This window comes from Brachypodium distachyon, chromosome 2 (assembly GCF_000005505.3).
Source record: "Brachypodium distachyon strain Bd21 chromosome 2, Brachypodium_distachyon_v3.0, whole genome shotgun sequence".
NCBI classification, from domain to species: Eukaryota; Viridiplantae; Streptophyta; class Magnoliopsida; order Poales; family Poaceae; genus Brachypodium; species Brachypodium distachyon.
Genome location: NC_016132.3, coordinates 39,788,875 through 39,809,328, shown reverse-complemented (window position 1 = coordinate 39,809,328; position 20,454 = coordinate 39,788,875). Strand labels below are relative to the sequence as shown.

At 44.9% G+C, this 20,454-nt stretch overlaps 4 protein-coding genes across 7 annotated transcripts; 2 read left to right on the top strand and 2 right to left on the bottom strand.

The window, feature by feature from the left end:
* Nucleotides 1-468: 468 nt before the first annotated feature.
* On the bottom strand, nt 469-4,070 carry LOC100834599 (peroxisomal membrane protein PEX14). 4 transcript variants are annotated; one of them, XM_024459523.1, is made up of 10 exons: nt 3,771-4,070; nt 3,361-3,587; nt 3,021-3,224; nt 2,726-2,903; nt 2,471-2,641; nt 2,116-2,147; nt 1,973-2,015; nt 1,837-1,904; nt 1,352-1,390; nt 469-1,260 (listed from the first exon to the last, which is right to left on the bottom strand). In XM_024459523.1, exons 1-10 carry the CDS (start codon nt 3,802-3,804, stop codon nt 826-828), a joined length of 1,431 nt encoding a protein of 476 aa, XP_024315291.1. In that variant the 5' UTR covers nt 3,805-4,070; the 3' UTR covers nt 469-825. The 4 variants fall into 4 exon arrangements, with proteins under 4 accessions (XP_024315291.1, XP_024315292.1, XP_024315293.1 ...); XM_024459524.1 differs by having other exon boundaries at nt 1,352-1,387; XM_024459525.1 differs by having other exon boundaries at nt 1,973-2,012.
* Nucleotides 4,071-4,219: 149 nt separating this feature from the next.
* Nucleotides 4,220-7,425, bottom strand: LOC112270910 (E3 ubiquitin-protein ligase SIS3). Its single transcript, XM_024459527.1, has 8 exons — nt 7,189-7,425; nt 7,048-7,086; nt 6,810-6,950; nt 6,189-6,327; nt 6,006-6,098; nt 5,548-5,613; nt 5,177-5,293; nt 4,220-4,951 (listed from the first exon to the last, which is right to left on the bottom strand). The coding sequence occupies exons 1-8, from the start codon at nt 7,215-7,217 to the stop codon at nt 4,427-4,429; spliced, it is 1,149 nt and encodes a 382-aa protein (XP_024315295.1). The 5' UTR covers nt 7,218-7,425; the 3' UTR covers nt 4,220-4,426.
* A 1,710-nt stretch (nt 7,426-9,135) lies between these two features.
* LOC100833992 lies at nt 9,136-16,940 on the top strand. The gene is made up of 21 exons (XM_003566688.4): nt 9,136-9,494; nt 9,583-9,645; nt 10,117-10,421; nt 10,515-10,611; nt 10,687-10,764; nt 10,849-10,908; nt 10,998-11,102; nt 11,363-11,473; nt 12,813-12,854; nt 13,024-13,140; nt 13,210-13,394; nt 13,934-14,205; nt 14,286-14,407; nt 14,523-14,565; nt 14,670-14,761; nt 15,165-15,213; nt 15,442-15,512; nt 15,612-15,731; nt 16,144-16,232; nt 16,334-16,379; nt 16,588-16,940. The coding sequence occupies exons 1-21, from the start codon at nt 9,369-9,371 to the stop codon at nt 16,633-16,635; spliced, it is 2,241 nt and encodes a 746-aa protein (XP_003566736.1). The 5' UTR covers nt 9,136-9,368; the 3' UTR covers nt 16,636-16,940.
* A 1,702-nt stretch (nt 16,941-18,642) lies between these two features.
* On the top strand, nt 18,643-20,424 carry LOC100842852 (uncharacterized protein At4g28440). The gene is made up of 3 exons (XM_010233579.3): nt 18,643-18,803; nt 18,980-19,193; nt 19,998-20,424. The coding sequence occupies exons 2-3, from the start codon at nt 18,983-18,985 to the stop codon at nt 20,186-20,188; spliced, it is 402 nt and encodes a 133-aa protein (XP_010231881.1). The 5' UTR covers nt 18,643-18,803; nt 18,980-18,982; the 3' UTR covers nt 20,189-20,424.
* Nucleotides 20,425-20,454: the final 30 nt, after the last annotated feature.

Sequence of the window (20,454 nt, the reverse complement as noted above, 5' to 3'; positions counted from 1 at the left end):
GTGATCCAGTCGTTCTTGTACATTAACTGTATGACCGCTAGGAACTGCTACTGTTCGAATTATCGTAGCTGCTGATTTTCAGTATGCTTCAGTGTAGATTCTGTGATCAGCAGCTACCATCCGATCGAACCTTGTGTAAAATATCAACTTGCTACCGATAAATCAAGCTATTATGCTACCTGTTCCCTTGCTGATCCCTTTGGCTTGTTGTATCGTGTTGTTTATCTCTTCTTGATAAGCCTGAATCTGCAATCCTGGAATTTTGATTTGGTTGCCATCTTTTCAACCTGAGATAGCAACAGAAAACATTATGCACAGTTGTAAACTGATGATGCAACAAGTGGTTGTGATATGAGTAACACCGGTGGCTTGCATATGTGTGTTTCCTGGATGGATCATTTAAAGATACAATTGAATTGGTATCACGGTTGTACGATGCATGCGCAACAGAATGAACAACCAACTGGATGATGCATGCCAAACCCCTGAACCACAACAAGACATGGTGGTCCTGCCTTCAAATGGCAAAACCTGGATAACAAGGGACAGTCTGCCCCTACACAGAGCCTTGGGTGACTAAAACGTCGATCCACACACAATTTGTACAAAGAGGCACAACCAGAAGAATAGTTTCTTGTTTATCTAAACTCAAAACCTCATATCAAGATTTTAAGTGCCACATGTTTTATTCCACCTTTAGTCACCCTGTAAATTGTAGCAGCAATCCAAATATTGTTCATGGACTTATGACAAACTGTCATATGTACCAGAATCTCGTTTAAAACTTTAAACTGCTTTGCAGTGGTCGGTTGGTCCAACTGTTACTTAGATGGCTTCTGCTTGTTCTTCAATCTCACTCCGTCCAGCCTCACTTGCCGCACCTCCATTGGCTGGCAACTCGGTGGCAACAGAAGACGAACTTGGGGCACCATTCACCTGCACTTCAGCACCCACCTCAGATGTTTCGCTTGATGATTGCTTTGCAAGGGACTTTGGTTGACGTATGGCGGCTGCCGCTTCTGGCATGGTAACACCTGGAGGCTGAGGGGGAACCCAACGGCGCTGAGGTGGTGGTCTTTCCTCAACACCGCTGCTGTATGCTAACGGCCTAGGCTCCTCTTCTTGAAAATGGGCCTTCCCATTCTGGTGATACGAAGGGCCATAGTTCTCTTGAGCTTCAGAGTATGATCCATCGTCATTCAAGTGGGAGTTGGAACCATAGCCAAGACTTGTCTGTGAATATTGCTGCATCTCCCATGGCTGTTTTTTAAGCAAAAAAAAATAGACTCTGTCAGTTACAAGTAAAGGGGGGCACTATTGTTTGCAGCAAAGACAAGTTTCGGCACCATACCTTGCTCCCGGAAGCTCTATCCCCTCGCTGCACTGTCTGCTGAAAACATAAATATAATTAATTAGTACCTAGGGGGCGCATTCTACCTGCGGCAAGTTATACAGAAGATGGCAAAAGCAATAAAAATGAAGAAATGTCACACTAGCTTAGATATATCTATCTCATTAAACAGCATATGACGGGAGTAGTCAGAATTTGCATATGAAAAGGGAGCACGTGGCCAATTTGCAACTATATAAACGCTAGCTAAGCATATCTCCCAAAGCTGATTAAAATCTGATTAGTAGTCCGATTAGTATGCAAAATTTGATGGACCCAGACTAACTCAAATGTGAAATTTTCCAAAGCTGAACGGAAGGACCAACGACCGAATCCAACCAATAAAATGTGCATCATACAACTCCAAATTACATCTCCAAGTCTGGATCCAGTTAATTTCAGCAAAAGTAAGATGTGCGTTAATAATAACCTGATTTGCTGCTTACCTCAACATAAGATCTTGAAAATGATCCAGGCATAGGTTCAGAAGAGGCTGGCGCAAACGAAGGCCTCCCTGCTTAAGCAACACTCTGATGATAAGTAGCAAGAAACATGGAAGCAAGCTTAACAAAAGATACTGACCTGAGCCGAAGTCACTATTTGGCACACCGTACATATTAGGCTGCTACAGAAGGGGGAAGCAAGTGTCAGCATTAGGAGAATTATCCAAAAGCATTAGCATGTTATTGCAAGTGTGCAACAGGATGAACAACATAAGCGCACACCTGAGGAGCTCTCCATGGACTGTTAACAGACCCTAAACATTGTGGTCAAAGAAACGAGTTAGATCCTAATAGTTATCAGCATCAACAATCATATCAAAATCTTTCTAATCTAAGACATGGATGTAGTGGCTTTATACAGCATTGCGGCAACTTGCGATACAGTGGGAAATGAAATTAATGTGAAGTTGAACGGCAAACAAAAGACCTTTTAAAATGATAGGCAAAGGTGGAGCTGACGGTTTTCAGCATGGTTTGGTTCGCACTTGTAACTAGACTAGCTTTTGCAGTGCAAAATCGATGCAGCAAAGAGAGAAACACTGAATCATGAAATGCTACACACAGATCTGATGCTGACCATTCCTTGTGGCGGAAGGGACAGGCTCTTCCAATGGCCGGTAGTGCGAAAACCTATCCTCCCTGGTAATATTTATGGAGTCCCTGTTATGACTCAGTGACTCGCTCAAGGATTTTAACACTTTTGCTTGGGAATCCAGCGCTTGCGTTAAAGTTGCAAGTATCTTCTTTTCTGTCGCCAAGCAATGCAATAATCAGAGAAATGACTATCAATAACAACATGAAACAATGAATTATGAAGAAGCGGAGGCGGAACCTTCGTCCTTTGAAGCAAGCAATTCTTGGTTAGTCTTAGCGATAGCAGAAACAGCGGAGGCAGAGGCTTTCACAGCTTCTTTGGTCTCATCGTCAATCTTGGACTTGAGCTCATTACTCTCGTCGCCTTCGGCAACGACCTTACGGATCCATGATTTGAGCCTAGGAATGAGCAATTTCTGCGCAAAAATAATAATACATGGGAGGAGCATGTCAATTGCTTATGGTGAGCTTCAAAACTTGGATAACTAAGTAACTAACTGCAGAGAGGAGGAGATGGGGAAATAAAACAAGACCTTGATGAAGACAGCAGCGCTGGCTCCGAACCCAAGCAGGAGGCCTGCGGCGAGGAAGGCACGGTACCAGCTGAACCTGGGCTGCGCAGTAGCGAGAGTGATAGGTCCTGCTGCTGGTTGCACAGACGATGATGCATAAGGCTGGACAGGTGCAGCGGGGGGCTGGGTCTGCGTTGACGGTGAAGCAGCAGTGGGCTGCGGATCCTGAAGCAGAGCAGGTATCCTCGAAGTGATTAGCAGCAGTAGCAGTAGTTGATTGATAAAACAGGCAGGCAAGGAAGGAAGGAAGCAAGCAAAGAGGGATTTATTTAATTGGGAAATTTGGAAGGAAGAAACATACAGGTACCCGTCGGAATGCCTCGTCGATCTCGTCGGTGGTGAGCCCCTTCTTCTCGAGGAAGGAGCGCCTGTAGACGACGGGGGAGCCTTTGACCTTGGGGTGGGAGAGGAACTTGACGGCGTTCTGGACGTAGTCCTCCCTGAGCGGCTGCGGCGGCGTCGGCGCGTCGAAGGCCAAGGCGGCCGCCTGCTGCTGCTGCTGCTGCTCGCCGCCGCCGCCGCCCGTACCTAATCCCGGCGTAGAATTGTCTCGTTCGTTAGCAAAATCAATCAAATTACACAAGGCCGAATCGAATCGAATCGAAGGGATACTGAATCAAAATCATGATCTACTCGGGGGAATCGAGTCGGGGGTAGATAGATCGTTCATAGATGGAACAGGGAGAGAGCGAGAGAGATTGACGGACGGACCTTGCTGCGACGGGGGGTCGTCGTTGGAGGCCATCGGGATCCTTCCTTGCTGTTGGAGCTCGGCTAGGCCTCCAAGTCTTTTTTATTTTGTGGGGAAGACAAGCAGGAGACGACGGACTCCCTTCTTCTTCTTCTGGACTACGTCATCTCTCTACACGAAACAGAAACAGAAACAGAAACAGAAACAGAAACAGGGAGAAGAGAAGAAGCTGTTTTGAGTTGTAGGGAGAGTTTGAGTTGGAGTTTGCTGGAAGAAGAGCAGAGAGCCACACGATTGCTTCTTTGATGGCATGGATCATCTATCATCCTCTTCCTTTCCTTTCCACACAAAATTTAGATTTCTTTTCCTTCTCCTTCTCTTTCTCCTTCTCCTTCTCTTTTCTCTCTCACACAAATAGGGATAAGAATTCCTCTCCTTCTGTGGCATCAAGCATGACAAGGGGAGGAAATTCACAGTATCTTTCTTTTTTTTTTTTTGCTCTTGCATGTAACAACACATATAAACCACCACTACCTTAAATTACAGTATGTAATAATTCACCTTGGACCAGGAGAGGAGGAGTACACAGCATGCTACTATATCATACTCTACTCTTCTGCTGCACACCAGAATCAATCAACAGGTAAACAACCTATAACAACAAACGGTTCCAGTCTCAACGGTCTGGCAGCAGCTCATCAGCAGCTACTACAACCCTGCTACTGCTAGGCACTACCTCAGGCCCGGAAACCGATGAAACAGGCATGCCACTCTCCGGGTCACCTACTCCGACCACCGGCCGGAGCAGCAGCCCCTGCAGCTGCACCAGGCACCTCTGCCCTGACGGCTGCTGCGCCCTCACGTACCGGCTCGCCACCGCTGCCGTCGTCGTACCAGTCACCTCGCTGCTGCTGCCCGTGCCCGACGGCGCGTGGTCCGTCTCGCTGCTGGGGCGCAGGCCGTTGAGCGCGCTCAGATCCAGGTTGGGGAACACGGAGCACCGGCACCGCGGGCACTTGACATTCAGCCGCAGCCACTGGTCGATGCACTCCACGTGGAAGTTGTGGGCGCACGGCAAGCCCCGCACCTCGTTGCCCACCCGGAACTCCTCCAGGCAGATCGGGCACTCGCTGCAGTCCGTCGGGACTGCCTTCAGCATGAACTTTGGAAGCTCCTGAATCAGTGCCTCCACTGCTTCTCTCTGCACACACACACAAAAAAAAAAAAGTGGATGCTTTAAACTCCATATAAATTGCTCTTTGTATTGATAGACAAATCATGGGGATGGAAGTTCTGCTACCCAAGTCACAACTACAGAAATTACTTGGATGGACCTGATTGAGTCAACAGCTAAATATAACCAATCTACGTAATTTAACCTCATATATTTAAGGCAGCTAGCAAGATTCACGCCAAGGAAACTCACCTGGGCTGTCGTTAAATAAAGGCCAGGATGATATGCGGTATCTTGGCCCATTCCTCTCAGTTCCAACCCAACTGCCTCAAATGCCCAGTCAGGCACACGTATCATGTCGAGCAAAACCTGCACAGATGAACATCATCTTAGGGCCTCATATACTCTACTGCTAGAAATAAGCATAGCTAGCTCTGCTGTAGATCAAACCTAGGAAACTTGTGTATGTAATCCTGACTGCTTTGGACATACTGAATTCAACAAAAATGTATGGAGAAATATGTGTGATAATGTAATCTGATACTTTCAAGCTGCTAACATTGACACAATACTTCCGAGGTGCAGCTGAACAATGTTAGCACAGGAAACAGAAGAAACATTACCCCATATTCAGAGACTGGAATTCCCTGTTGTGCCCTCAGTTGGAGTGCAAGTCTTCGGTTTAGCCACTGCCAGGAAAACAAAAACATGGACACTATGAAATTCATCTGTGAGCTTACATATACTTAATACTAAAAGCACGCAATAGATCGATCATGCTTCTATTAACTGGCTATGATCCTAGCTGATGCAGAGCAAATATGCATAAGTTATCGAATTAACAATTCTACGCACACTGAAGAGACGTTTTTCTTGGAAACTGCAGTCAACTAATAACACAAACATGCCAAATTGGGAAATTAACTAATAAAATTTGTCAGGGAAGAACAATGTCACTATATTTTGACTGACAATAACCTTCTTACAGCTACATATTGACAGGGTGCCTTTTCTTTTGCATAATGATCATTGACACGGTGCTTTAACAGTTCAGTCTGTAATGAAGAATTTGGTAGCATACCTTTCCAACAGCCACACATGCAATACAGGCGAGCCCACAGTAACTGAAAAGCAACCATATCAAGAAGCCCCATTTTTGACCTTCCTCAGGCAACTGTGGATATGTAGTGAATGTGCGGTAAGTAGCAATTCTCCACATGGTGGTGATATAAAGACCATATTCATCCATGGTAAGAAAACTTACACAGCCTCTTGCAGTGCTAAACCACAATGTTCCTATGACAGTCCAAACCCACAGAAAGGGATAGAGAAGAAGTATAAGAAGTGAGAGAACAAGTATTCTCCCACAGAAACGGGTATATCTCTGTTGCCATCCAAGATCCCTGCGCACATCCAACAGAAGTATTTGACATGAGACTCATGAACATAGGCATAGCAGAATCTTGCGTTGTAGAAAAATGTTTGTCGATGACTGCCTATATGTGAAAAAGAAATGATCATATCTTGCTGTATTGCATATTCTTACTGTTATCATAGAACTGTGCCGCCTATTGCTAACTGTGAATAGACAGAATTTACAGTAGTAATTGATACGACACGATTTGCATCCAGTTATTTACTGCCTAAGCAGAAGAGGAGATTGAATCCAAAACGGCACATTCTACTTGGGTCATGGTAAAAGCAAATAGCGCATAATCTTTACCAAGCTTTGTGCCTTATGAAGTAGCAGTAGGAAGAAATCATAAATGTGCAATTGGGCTGGGGTAGAGGTGGTTATGTCTTGATATATGTTTCGGCATCTATCAGCTGCAATTGAGAGAGGAGTGAGGAGAAATGTTTAGGGGGAAAGGGAGCGCGCACTCACAGTCCCATCCCTGCAGCGAGTCCGTTGTCGAGGAACATGAGGAGGCGGAAGACGAAGACGGTGGTGTAGTCGACGACGATCCATATGTGGAGCGGGTGCGCGCAGAGGCGGTACCTCCTCCAGTTGATGGAGACGATGATTCTAAGGCAGCAGGCAGGCATAGCTTAGATACATACATAGATACATAAGAGCAGCGGAAGGGGAACATGGGAGTTAAGGAGGAGGGTTTACTACGTACACGCTGGTGGCGAGCATGGAGAGGAAGAAGCCATCGTACCTGCAAGCAAGCAAGCAAATCGAGCCCCCCCACGGACGGATTCAGTAAGCAACGGAGAATTCGGGAGCAGGTGGAAGCAGGAAGGGGGTGAGGGAGACGGACCACTTGAAATCGACGCCCCGCATCGCCATTTCTTAGTAGATCCGATCGGAGCAGTGCGGTGGCAGCGGAGGAATCCGCATCCGCGCCGTCGCCGTCGCCGTCGAGGGGCTTGGTATTCTCTTCTCTGCTGCGGACTGAGGGAGAGGAAAGGGGATGGATTTACCAAACGGAACGGAATCGAATCGCACGGAGGGAGGAAGAAGATGAACCCCCCCGCAGGCCGCAGCCAACCTAGTCCTACCCCGACTTCACTCTCAGCCGACCCCTCCAAACGTGGGCCCCGGCTGTCGGTGGTAGGTGGCTTGCCCGTGGGTGTGTGCACGCGTGAATTATGTTTGTGGTCACGGCAACACAACATAATGTACGGACGGGGATACGGCATTCCAGTTTTCCTTTTCTTTTTCTCACTCACTCCGTTCCAAAATAAATGACACGATTTAATTTGAGACGGAAAAAGTACTTTTCTTTACTTCTTTCCTCTCGTCATCTCCGGCTACATCTCGCCGTCGCCCTTACTGACTCCTCTGCGCTCTTCCCTCTCACCCACCGGTTTCTACCTCCATCTGTCCACCATTTTCTACATTTTGCCGTCGTTCCTGTTGCCTCATTTTCTTCCTTCTCGTCCACCATTTTCTACCTCAACCCGTTCGTACCTTCGACGCAGGAGACGTGTCCTTCCGATGTTTAACTTTCATGAATGAGTTTCTAATAGATGACGGTTAACTCGCCTGACTGCCATCTTCGGTAGATTCCATCCTTTCTTTTCATCTTTCTTTACACTCTAATCTATTTCAACACACCATCTTTGAGGAAATTTGCATGTCATCTTCCGAAGATTTCGTCCTTTTTCACCTTCTTCTACACTCTTCAATCTAACCCACCCCGCCATCTTGACACGTGGAGGAAATTTGGGTTATTTCTTCGTCTCTTCCTATTTAATATAACACTCTCTTTGCTCTTCACTATCTTTCTTAATTATGCTTAGGTTAGCTTCTACACAAGAAAGAACTTGACACATCATTCAAGAGGGAGTGTTGCAAAACGTTTTGTGGAGGACTGGCAACATCTCTTTTTCTCATGTGTTTTCAGCCGGAGGATTTAGGCTTTCTTACAAATTGATTGGTGTTCGGGGCCGTCCGTGGACGCAGTGGTGCAAAGGACGGCAAAATCCTTTGGTCACCCCTTCCTGATAGAAGTTGCTGCTTTTACTTGTTGGCACATTTGGAAGCAACGTAATGGCTTGATCTTCGTTGAGGATACCCCTTCTTTCCGGTCTTGGCGTGCGGCTTTTGTACATGATCTTTCGCTTCTGAAACATAGGTTTAAGCCAGGTCTAGTGCCTAAGTTTGCTGCTTGGTTAGACTCTCTGTTGTATGATAATTGTAATAGGTAATTACGTAAGTCCCTTCTTGTTTTCTTTTATCTTTTGTACAGCTGGTGTTGGTTGGTTTAATAAATCGCTGTAGGGGTTTTCTCTTACAGTTTTCAGTAAAAAAAAACGTTTCGTCTTGAAGACTTGAACATAGATGACAAGCATCATAATCGTGAACCATGTGTCACTCTTCCATGAAAACTAAAAAATGTCTCGAATCAAGTGTACCAATTCGGTGAGTTTTTATGCAAAGAGCCGAGTTAATAATGACACAAAAAAGAAAACAACTCCGAACCCTCATGAGAGTCGACAGCGGAAAACTAGGCGTCGTCGATTTTAGTGTGCGATGCCCCCATTAAAATGACATATTCTAGTCATTTCTTCAAACACATTTAAAAGAAAGATTTGGCTAGGCCACGTGCAATACATACAACTTTTTTCACAGATGATAATTATATTCGAAAAAAATATCATTCTCCCCGAAAAAAAAGAAAATAATAAAAATATATAATTAGGATTCGTTAATTAATTATTTACTGCATCCCGGCATTTGGATGTGAGATCCGCACATCGCCATTGCCATTTTCTCTTGTCTTGTCTTGTCGTCAAGGAGAGAGTGAGTGAGTGAGTGAGAGGGGAAGGAAAGAGCACCATCATCACCTCCACCTCGGGACCCCGAATCCCCCCTTGTCTTCTTCCCCGGAGCCTCCCAATCCCGTCTGGACCTCCGCAGCGCAGCCACAGGAGGTGGAACAGCCCTAGGGTTTTGCCTCGCAGCCCCGCCCCGCCCCGCCCAGCCCGCATCGCCATGGCCGACGACACCGACGAGCTCGGCCACCAGAGCCTCGCCACCGCCGACGACGACAGCAGCAGCAACAACCTGTTCCAAGTCATGCGCGCCGTGGAGGACGCCGAGGCCACCATCCGCCAGCAGGTGATCCATTCTCTCCTCCGCCCCCCTGATTGCTCTCTGTTGATAAATTGGTAATGACACCACTCTCTTCACACACACTCTCACGCAGCTTGAGGAGAACAGTCGCTTGAAGGACGAGCTGATGCGCAAGACAAGAGAACTCGACAGGATTGTAAGTCCATCCATCACCCATTCACCTAACATTCTTAAAGTATTTAATTCCCTACCCGATCCACCAAATCTCACTCCAAGGGACTGAGCTGGCACTTCTTGCGGCTGGTAATAATGCATACTGTTTACTACTTGCTCGTGCCCAGAAAAACACTTCCGGATTTCCCATTTCAGCACACGTTTTTGCAAGACCTGCCTACACAACCCCTTTTTTTTTATCTTTCCCCTACAAGTATGTATAATGGCTTGCAATTGCAAACCTCGGTATTAATCGTGATATTTTCCCTTCTCATTTGTACATGAAAATGAGATAAATATATTGAGTTATGCATCCACATCACACAACTCTGTGTGATTATGTACTAATATCACCCACCTAGTCCAATCTCAGCGCTAGTTATTTTTTGCACTTTCATTCCACCAGGATCTAGCTTTGAGCCATGCTCTACTTTTTTTTTTAATCTGCTACCAGGGGACAGAGGCTGCAAACCAAACTTCTTACGCTGGGCTGGATCAGGCTCGCGCCGCCGAGGCGTACACAAACTCTTATTCGAGTGCTTTTCCTGGGAATAGGACGGAGGGCTCAAAACTGTCCAGTACCACTTCTTCGCCACGGAATTCTCAAGGCACTCTAGCTAGTCATCATGATGGAGCTGCTGAACATAGCAACCAGTCTACTGGAATGTCCAGAAAACTATCAGGAGAACATGGTGCTGCTGAGATTGCTGGACCATCTCAGCTCTCCACTCCGTCATCTCGTTCCCTCTCACCAACTAGGTACATCCACTTCTTTACGTTTCTTAACATTTTCCATCACTATGCATCTTTTGCTTCAAGAACTGTGATAAAGAAAAGAGGCTCTCCATATAGGCACCACAAAGAAGGAGAATATGACTCTAGGCTCAACTTAGCTGGACAAGCTATATTGCCTATTGCAGAGACGAGCTCAAACATCATCTGGAAGCAGGTATATATAATTCATTTGGACTACACTGGCACATACCTGATCCGATGTTCCTGATGAAGATGATTCCTTCCACAGGATCTTCTCGCTAAGGTTAAGGAACATGAAGAAGAGATTGCACATTTAAGAAGGCATCTTGCTGACTACTCAGTGAAGGTGATTACACGTACAAAGAATCATTAATCTTTTGCTTCCACTGTATCTGTTTTTGGTATCTGATCTGATTATGTTTCTTGATAGGAAGCCCAAATACTTAATGATAAACATGTTTTGGAAAAACGTATTGCATATATGCGAATGGTAAGTATCTTGATCTTATCAGGTTAAAAACATTGTCTAGGACTAGGAGTACACCAGACTAACCTATAACACGTTGTTTTCACTTCTAGGCATTTGATCAACAGCAACAAGATTTGGTTGATGCTGCATCAAAAGCTTTATCCTACAGACAAGACATTATTGAAGAAAACATCCGTCTGACGTACGCATTGCAGGTGACTTTCTTCGCCGTTATACTTTCTGTTAACTTTCAGAGGGCCCATTAACATCTTCGATGTGAACTGATGTGCTTTATTAACCTTATTGCATGGTTTTTGACAGATAGCTTTACACCTGGAACCATTTTGAATGCATTTGTTTCAATATAGATCTAGATTTCTTATGTGAACTGAAACAATGAGTTCCTTTATCTTCTTGAATTGTTCTGTCTAGTTTTGGTGTCGTGACACTGAATTCTTCCTTTGGTACTCCATAGGCAGCACATCAAGAGAGATCAACTTTTGTATCTTCTTTGATGCCTCTTCTGTCAGAATATAACCTGCAGCCTCCTGTTCTTGATGCTCAATCAATTGTTAGCAATTTGAAGGTATGTGCCACTTTTCATATGTGCGACGATGTTAAGTACATGTATGGACTTGATTAAGCTCCAAGGTGTCACCAAATAAGCTTGTACGGTGTGGACTAGGAAGTTCCTTATGAAGCGGATATTAAGAGGAAGCTCAACTACCTTCTCAATAGGGATTCTTTGTGATTTGGACTAGTTTGGTATCATACGAAATTACAAATGGTTTATCAGATAGCAAACACCTGCAATTTCTAACATAGAGGTTTATGAGTAGGCTTAAGAAAAAATATAGAGTGGCTCCAACCAAACCTCTTATTGGGATATGTGCTAGGTTTCGTTTACCTTTTTTATTTATCATTTAATTTTGGTCATTGTGTGGAAGAAATAGGTCCATTTTACCCCCCTGAACTTATCGCGAAGTCCAAAAAACACCCTGAACTCTAAAACCGGGCATTTTAGCCCCCTGAACTTCCAAAACCGGTCACCCAAGCCCCCTCTGCCATGTATCTGGCTGTTTTGCTATGTTGAAGGTGGGTTTGACCCGTCGACTGCCACGCTGGCACAAGTCGTCCATGTATCCCCTCCCCGAGCCTGACTCCTCTCTTGCTCTTAGCACGCGGGCGGCGCCGCCACCGGCGGCCAGCCGAGATGCCGTCGTCCAAGCTGACCATGTGCTTCCTTCCTCTGGCGGCTGCTTCCAGGACTTCCCCTCCCTTTTCGCAGACCGGACCTCGCTCCTCCTCCACCACACGCCTGCCTCCTCCTCCCACGCCGCTGTCTTCTCCTCCTCGCTCTACATCCCTGCAGCTCCGCGCAGGCGGAGGAGCAGGTGCCAACCCCGCTCCCGTCCGCGGCCATCAGGGCCTGCGCCGGCGCCACGGCGAGGGCCTTCACCTACACGGGCTGCTCCTGATCGATGTCATCAAGATCCGCCTCCAACGGCTCGTGGTAGATCTTCCTCGAGAGGGGGAGCAGAGGGGGAGCGAGAGGGAGGCGCAGAGGGGGGCGCGCGTGAGAGAAGGGGAGGGTGGCTCAGGAGGGAGAAGAGGAAGGAGAGGAAGAAGATGCTGGGTCAAATGGGTCAAAACCACCTTCAACACAGCAAAACAGCCTCAAACAGGCAGAGGGGGGTCGGGTGCGTGGTTTTGAAAGTTCAGGGGGGTTAAATACCCGGTTTCAGAGTTCAGGATGTTTTTTGGACTTTGCGATAAGTTCAGGGGGGTAAAATGGACTTATTTCTTGTGTGGAATAATCAATGGAAAGAGACATAATAGTTTTTCTTCTGCTAACCACTTTGATGACTTTACTTGTTCCTTGCATAGTTGAAGCTGAGCCGAGACTGGATTTTTTTTTCTTGTAGGTTTTGTTTACACATTTGCAAGAGAAACTCATCATTACTGAGGTGAGTCAAATCGAGCTTTTGTTGGAGTTTGCTCCTGAGACAGTAGCTAGTAGCCTTAGGTCGGACGTACATCCTGGCCATTAGTGGGCTTGTTATGCTTCACAGCTTATCACCGATATTTTCTCACAGAACTTTGAAGTTGCCTTGTGTGCAAACTTGGATGGTGCAGGACAAACTGAAGGAATCACAGTACCAGATTACCCCTTGGCGTGCTGAATCTTCTAATAATACAAGCGGTCCTGTACAGTCACCTTCTCGTCCTCCTGGAAATGCATTGGTTGCTTCTGTATGACTCTACACTGCTTTGTCCTTTACTCTTTGAGTGCATTCATATTCTTACTTCCCACATTTCCAGGGCCAACCTAGCCTTGACATCGTGCCCCAACAAGCATATGCTCATGTACAATCTCCAACTTCTTCTCCCGTTCGAGCTAGACGTGATTGGGATTTATTGGCGAATGAGAACCGTCAGGTCCCAACTGAGGTTGCTGCAACAAATACAGAGCAGGAGAATAATGGAAGGATCTCTCCTCCAAGCAGGTTGTTATTGGTGTATCATGCACTCAACATGATGACTTTCTAGGTTATAGTCTTTTCTATCTGTATGAACCAGTTCATGCTCCCTTTGTGCGGATCTATCTTTAGTTTACCTTTATTAGTTTCTATTTTTCAACCTGTGTTATCCGAACGCCTTTTGCTAAACATGCATCCCATTTGTCAAACCACAATTTTTTATCTCCAAACTGCAGATATTAGTGTAGATCTAGGAATCATTTATACCTGAAATTAAACATGTATCTTTCAAGCATTGAAAATTGAAGAAGTGAATTATTGCTTAAACCCACGAATTTGCAAATAATGGAGAGTTGTATGTCCTTGAAACACCAGTTTGGCTATTCAATCTCCTGCGATTTTTATACAGTTCAAGTTGCGTATGGGAATTGACAATTGAGAACTTTACCAAAATGATTTATTAGTCAAACAACTTTGGTTATACATTTACTAAAAAAATCTATTATTATTGTACAGATAGACAAAATTTGTTGTCTTACCATATCTGCCTTTTCTTCTTTTTGCAGCAACCAAAGTACCAAGGATGTTGTAACCCAAGGAACTGAGCGTGATACTCATGCTGTACGATTTAACTTTGAGTCCAAGGATCAAAACCCATCATTCAAGGACCTTGTTAGGAGTGAAGTGCCTGAAAATCTAGAGGGAACCGAAACCCAGATTTCACAAGAACCTCCTGCAGAGTGGGGTCCTGGTACAGCATCCGGCCTTGACGATGCAAACCTGCCTTACCCTTATCTTCCTACTGTTCTTGAGGAGCCTAGTTCTTCTTTCTCTGAAGGTGTTACATATTTTTTATGCACTTTCTTCTCCATATTTCTTTAGTTCTGATGCTAAACACCAATTTGCATGAATATGCAGCTGCAGAGGATGACCCACTGCCAGCCATAGATGGACTAAGAATCACAGGTGAAGCTTTTCCTGGAAAAGAACTTCAAGCAAGTGGGTATTCCATCAATGGGACCACAAGTTGTAATTTCGAGGTGCGATTTGTAGTTATGTTTCAACATGTTCAGATATCCTATCAAATTCCTGTCATTTTGGACTTGTTCTCAGTCCATCACATTTTCCATGTTTGCAAAAAAAATGTGTATACAGTGGGTACGCCATCTGGAAGATGGATCGGTAAATTACATAGAAGGTATTCTGTTTGCACTAGCTTCTTTCTAGAAGACTTTATTTTACATGCTTTATTCTGGCGTACCTGGAGAACGTTGAAATTAATATTGGCATTCCCTGATGTAGGCGCAAAGCAGCCCACATATTTAGTTACCGCTGATGATGTGGACACTTTACTAGCCATTGAGGTGCAGCCTCTAGATGACCGGAAAAGAAAGGTAATTCTGCATGTCTGATCATTCTTAAGTGGGATTCCACACGTCTTGGAGTTTGATGAAAAGCATCTGTATACAGTGACTCGCTGCATTTCAGTGACAATACTTTGAGATGCAAATGAAATAAAAAAATATTATGCTGATGCCAAAATTGAGGGGCAACACATTGTGGGACGCATCAATTATGTATATTTACCTGACATTTTCTTTATTGGTTTGAAATAAGCGAGCAGATTCTATAGGTTGAGAATCTTACATTTGCTTAGGATTTGCTTCCATATCCATTAATAATGCATACAGTGCCCAAGCATTGTTTGTTTCAAAACTAAAAAACATCGGCCACTGTGTATCCTTCAGTAGGACACTCATAATATTTATATTTTTCTGATTTTTTTTCCTTTTGTAGGGGGAGATCGTGAAGGTTTATGCTAATGAGCAAAGAAAAATTACTTGTGGTGAGTTCCTGAGAAGATATTAGTATATTTCCTGGATAGAGTACGCTTCCATATTTAAAAATTAAAATGAATTTGCGTCTTAATTGATAAAGTATTGAAGTATGTGAACTCCATGCCCCAGCATAGAATGCCTAAATTGATGTTAGTTCCGTGATGGGTTTTTAATTGCAATAATAGAAAATGTTAGAAGAACCATGTTACTGAGTATCTGAATCATTATCTGTGCAGATCCTGAAATGAAGGAGCTCATCAAAAAAATTCTTTCAATTGGGCATGTATCTTATGAAGTTCTGTTACCAGTATGTTCTCGATCTTTCTCTAGTGATCTGTCAAAGGTTGAAAGCATTCTTGCTACACTTATTTGACGTCATATAACCATTGCAACAATAATTTTGCAGGTTAGATTTTTAGATATGTGGGAATCTGCTGTATTGGCAATAAAGAGGGAAGGTTACAGCATCAAGTGTAATGGACAGCGTGGCGTTGTTGTTACAGAAAAATTCCAGCAAGCCACGGCTGTATGTTTCCCAAAAATCACCATCCATAGAATTTACTCTCTTATTACTTCTGTCTTCTCTGCGCAGTCACAAAAAAAGTGTGATTTCTGTGATAAATTAAATTATTTTAAAATATCAGTAACCGTATCTTTGTTAACAAAAGTGTTTAGATTTACTGCATTGAATTTATATTTGCATATTTCTCACAAAAAGTACTTTGTTGATGGTATAATTTTAGAAATTTTTGTAGGTTTTGCAAATTTAATAAATGACTGGTCAAATTTGTAGAACCGTAACAGTAAAAGCATGACACTCTTGGTTTATATATTTCCGTACTCGTGTGTTCTAGAATGTTGACTAGAACTTTGCACTGCATTGGCTTGTTTAGTATGTAATAGTTTAGAGGTATACTTATCTTGTACTTTGTTTGCAGATCAATATCCCGTATGGGCGTCCTGATGAATTTTCGATTCAGTCTGCTGATGGTGCTGAGTATAGTCTCAAGCCTGCGGAAAATTCCCCGTGAGTTCCAAACTATTCCCCAACGTCTAATCATGAAGCCTTGTTGAATGATGAACCACAAATGCGGCTTAGGTACTAAGCATTGGTTTCAAATTTTGCAGATCGCGAGATAGCATCGTTCTAATACTGAGGCTGTTCAGGATGAAGGTACGGGTCGAACCGACACCATTTTAGTGTCTCAGAAGTAAAAAATATTGACTTTGTACTACTGCTATGCTGAGCTTCGGCACTTGAAGTCAATAATGGCTCGTAATAATTTGATGATATATGGTTGCTTCTAATTACTTGTTACTTTTCGTGGTATGGTGCACGATGGAATGAAATGAAATGAAGGTGTGCATTCTTTTGGTTGCAGGCTGTTGAGAAGAGCAAGGGAAGAAGGAAGGGCATATTCTTTAAGTAGGGTATATCAGTAGGGTAGTGTAGAGCAGAGTTGGGGCTTGTGTCTCCTTGTGGCTATTTATTTATTTATCTCTGGCCAGTGATTATTGTGTGTAGAAATGAAGTCTACATGCCTCCCTGTGTGCGTGTGTGTGATGCATTGCATTCTATTGTATCTATTTCTTTTATCTGCGTGTGTGCGCTGTGTAAAGAAAGATAGCGAATTTTGCTTGTAGGCCTTGGGAACAAGTGCAGTTTTGTTAAGTTGCTTGGTTTCTTGTCCCCTTGATGAAAGAAAGAAAGGGCACCTCTCATGATTGTTTGAAACAACTTACTGTTAGTAGTCGTACTAGTAGAGATAATCTCAGGGGAGAATTAGCATTTTTTTTTAAGCATTGGTCGATTAAACAATTTATTTAAGCTATGCATTGAGTTCTCCAGCAGGTCTCCTACCACGGCTTGACTCGGCTCAACTTGTTAAAATGAGGAGAGGCCTTCACTCGACTTGCTAACATAACAAGTTCAAAACTAAACTCATTAAGCTCGGTAAAAATATTAGACATGTATGCTCTATAAATCCAGACTCGGTTTGACTTGTTAGGCTCTAAGTTCGAGCTGACTCGACCAAAGCTGCGAGCTACTCGTTTAACTCGCAGGTTTCAAGTTAAATTTTCAGCCCTACTCCTCACTCGACGCAAGTCATCTTGAACGAAATACTTTGGATTTCTTTTCCAGCATTGATTGAAAGAAGCCATACAAAAAGAAAAGACAAATTTTGTTGTGAACAGTGTTCTGAATTCAGGAGTCGACAAAGATACTACAGTACGTAGTGAGTTCAGCTGCTGAATATGTTTCGTTTTTGTTGCAATTTATAATAATAATAGTAGGACAGAATTTTCTTAGGTGGTGGTGACGCCCGCAACAAGACCAAGCCTTTCGTTCTTTCTTGGGGAAATTGGCCGGGGACACCGTTATTTTGCGGTCTTTGCCCAAACACACCGCTCGATTGTGGATTTGTCCAGTACCATTACAATTTTCGGGCCATTAGCTGAAACACACCGCCCGTCCAAAAAAGGAAAGTCCCGTGAAATTACAGTCTTACCCCCTTCTCATGTTTCTCCGACCCGAACCGTTCCCCGTTCTCTTCCTCTTTTCTTCTCCGGTCACCTGTGAAGAGCTGCCCCCGCTACTGCCGTTGCTTCGGCCGCTGCCCGCCTTGCTCCGTCGCCCCCAAGACCGCCTTCCTCCGCCTAGGACGTTCCCATCCCACAGCAGCCTACCGGGACCCAATAGAGACCAGCGTGGCAAGGTGTGGCCGTGCTGCCCCGTGAGGATTTGCCCTCAGGATCATCTCCTGCCTGCAATGATTTGTTGATGATATGGCGTGATTTTTGACCCCGAGTGTGGTGGTCCAAGTTGGCATCCACCTCACCTTATTCTTCTTCCTCGTCCTAGGCATTTGGTAGAGCAATTGGTGTGCAGCAGAGACGTGACCCATATCCTGCTCCTGCAGCTCGCCGCTGCCAGCCCGCGGCCTCGCTCGCAACGACCATCGCGGGAGAGAGCACATTGGAAGCGCTCGGGTCCGCCGCGTGGTCGTACATGGTGCTAGCGTGCTCGTTGCCGTCGATGGAGAGCAGCCCGAGTTCTCACCCAGGTCCGGTAGCAGCGGGCGGGGCGACGAAGCCCTGCACCATGAGCTTATCGCCACGGTTTTGCTGAACCACGTGATGTTGGTCTGCTGCTACTGCTCTTGGCTGTGACCTGGTTGGTCGAAGCCATCGATGGAGAAGTCGTTGAACTCGTCGACGAGGGTGTTAACTGGGGCATCACGGCCGCAGCAGTTCTTCACGGGTGACCAGAGAAGAAAAGAGGAAGAGAACGGGAAACGGTTTGGGCCGGAGAAACATGAGAACGGGGTAAGACTGTAATTCACGGGACTTTTCTTTTTTGGACGGACGGTGTGTTTCACCAAAGGCCCGAAAATTGAAATGGTATTAGACAAATCCACAATCGAACGGTGTGTTTGGACAAAAACCGCAAAATAGCGGTGTCCCTGTCCAATTTCCCCTTATTCTTCTTCCCCAGAACCCCAAGAGTAGCAAGCAAAGGAAGCCAAGCTAGGGTTTGTTCCTCCTCATCGATCCCGCATCCGGAATCCAGACTTGACTCCTCAGCTCACTCAACAAGGTAATACTCTCCTCCCATCCCTCCTCGCTCCAGTCTAGGTCTAGTAGGGCTCAGATCCGCCGCCGCCCGCCCCTACGGATCGGATCAAGATCTCAACCCCAGTCACAGAATCCGTTTCCTCATCGACCCATCCATTGATTATTCCACCATCCCCCTCTGCTTTTGGTTGGGCTCAGGCAATGGCGGACAACGGCGGCGCTCGCAGGCAGGCGACCTTCACCAAGATCGACGAGCTCCGGCCCTCCACCCACGGCCACAATCTCATCGTCAAAGTGCTCAACTCCAAGCCCATCACCTTCCAGAGGCCGCAGCCCAGGCAGATGAGGGTCGCCGAGTGCCTCGTCGGGGACGAAACCGGCGTCGTCGTCTTCACCGCAAGGAACGAACAAGGTTGTTTCTTCTTACCGTACGGAATTCTTCCATGATCCTATTATTACCAACGACTTGAGAGACTACGGAATAGTACCTGCCTAGCATCTAACTAACTCACTGCACTAGATCGTTGCCGCCGGTGATGCTTGTCTTACACTTTTAAGTTGGAACAGTAGCGGAGGTAGGAAAAGAAATTAGGGGCGACGGATCGTTTAATCCGCACACAAATACAGATACGTACTATGTAAAGCTTATAAATTTTGATGTGCGCGGAAGCCATAGCTTGCCATATTGGTAGCTCCGGCATGGTACTTGTTGCATTTCCTAGTTTGTGCATCCTGTGCAAATACTTCTATCACACTATGGATATGGAATGGTTCTCGGCTCTCAACCAATTAGCCTGCCCCATGTTTTACACCACTTAAATTTCTTTGTTTCTTAATGTGGTTGAATATATGCTAGCTGAGATTTTAACCTGTGTCCTTTTCCCCTTTTGAAACATATCGGTTGAGACGCCGCAAAATCTCTTCCAATCCTTAATGTTACACATTCATCACTTAATGATGTAATCAGGGTTTAACTTCTTGGTGTGCAAAATCAATGTTGAATTTTTTTTACTATAATTATTAACTCCCAACATATGATACATACATCCCAAATCATGCAGTGAATACATTGTCTCTTCAAATCTGTTCTGGAGTTTTCTACACATCCCCACACCATATCTTGTTGGATACATCATAAATCATGCAGTAAAATAAGTTTCTTGCTCGTGGTAATTGCATATTTTAGCTCAAACATGTGGTTATTTCTTGTCTGCAGTGGACGTAATGAAGTCGGGGGCAATTGTTGAGGTGAGGAATGCAAAGGTGGACATGTACAAGGGGTCGATGCGCCTGGCGGTGGACAAGTGGGGCATCGTGAAGGCTGCGGAAAGCCCGTCGGAGCTGACGGTGAAGGAGGATAACAACCTGTCTTTGATCGAGTTTGAGATGATTACCCTGATGGTGTAATAGTTTTTGTGTAGGGGAGGAGTCAGCAGCAGAAGCAATTCGTGTCGAGCAAAGCAATAAGCCAATCATTTTCATGTTTGGATGTTTTTCTTTTCTGTTTGTTTCTGTACCAGAGGTTGGATAGTTTTGTTATCTTAAATGGATAGTGTTTTATGTTAAATGGATAATTGTTATTACTATAATCCGTGTGAGGATCTGAACCAGCGAGTCTAATGTTAGCTTGTGTTGGATGGACATGTTATTGTTCTGCGGTGTTGTGCTGATGA

Bases quoted from the DNA above. Each gene is read 5' to 3' on its own strand.
- LOC100834599 (XM_024459523.1), bottom strand. From the start codon at position 3,804: ATGGCCTCCAACGACGACCCCCCGTCGCAGCAAG. The intron at 2,642-2,725 runs GTTCCGCCTCCG...GCTTGGCGACAG, and splicing joins GCTTGCTTCAAAGGACGAAG to AAAAGAAGATACTTGCAACT. The intron at 1,905-1,972 runs GTCAGTATCTTT...TTGCTTAAGCAG, and splicing joins AAATAGTGACTTCGGCTCAG to GGAGGCCTTCGTTTGCGCCA.
- LOC112270910 (XM_024459527.1), bottom strand. From the start codon at position 7,217: ATGGCGATGCGGGGCGTCGATTTCAAGTG. The intron at 6,951-7,047 runs GTACGTAGTAAA...CTGCTGCCTTAG, and splicing joins TCCATGCTCGCCACCAGCGT to AATCATCGTCTCCATCAACT. The intron at 4,952-5,176 runs GTGAGTTTCCTT...GTGTGTGTGCAG, and splicing joins TTTATTTAACGACAGCCCAG to AGAGAAGCAGTGGAGGCACT.
- LOC100833992 (XM_003566688.4), top strand. From the start codon at position 9,369: ATGGCCGACGACACCGACGAGCTCGGCCACCAGAGCCTCGCCACCGCC. The intron at 14,408-14,522 runs GTGCGATTTGTA...ATGTGTATACAG, and splicing joins CCACAAGTTGTAATTTCGAG to TGGGTACGCCATCTGGAAGA. The intron at 16,380-16,587 runs GTACGGGTCGAA...TTTTGGTTGCAG, and splicing joins TGAGGCTGTTCAGGATGAAG to GCTGTTGAGAAGAGCAAGGG.
- LOC100842852 (XM_010233579.3), top strand. From the start codon at position 18,983: ATGGCGGACAACGGCGGCGCTCGCAGGCAGGCGACCTTCACCAAGATC. The intron at 19,194-19,997 runs GTTGTTTCTTCT...TCTTGTCTGCAG, and splicing joins CACCGCAAGGAACGAACAAG to TGGACGTAATGAAGTCGGGG.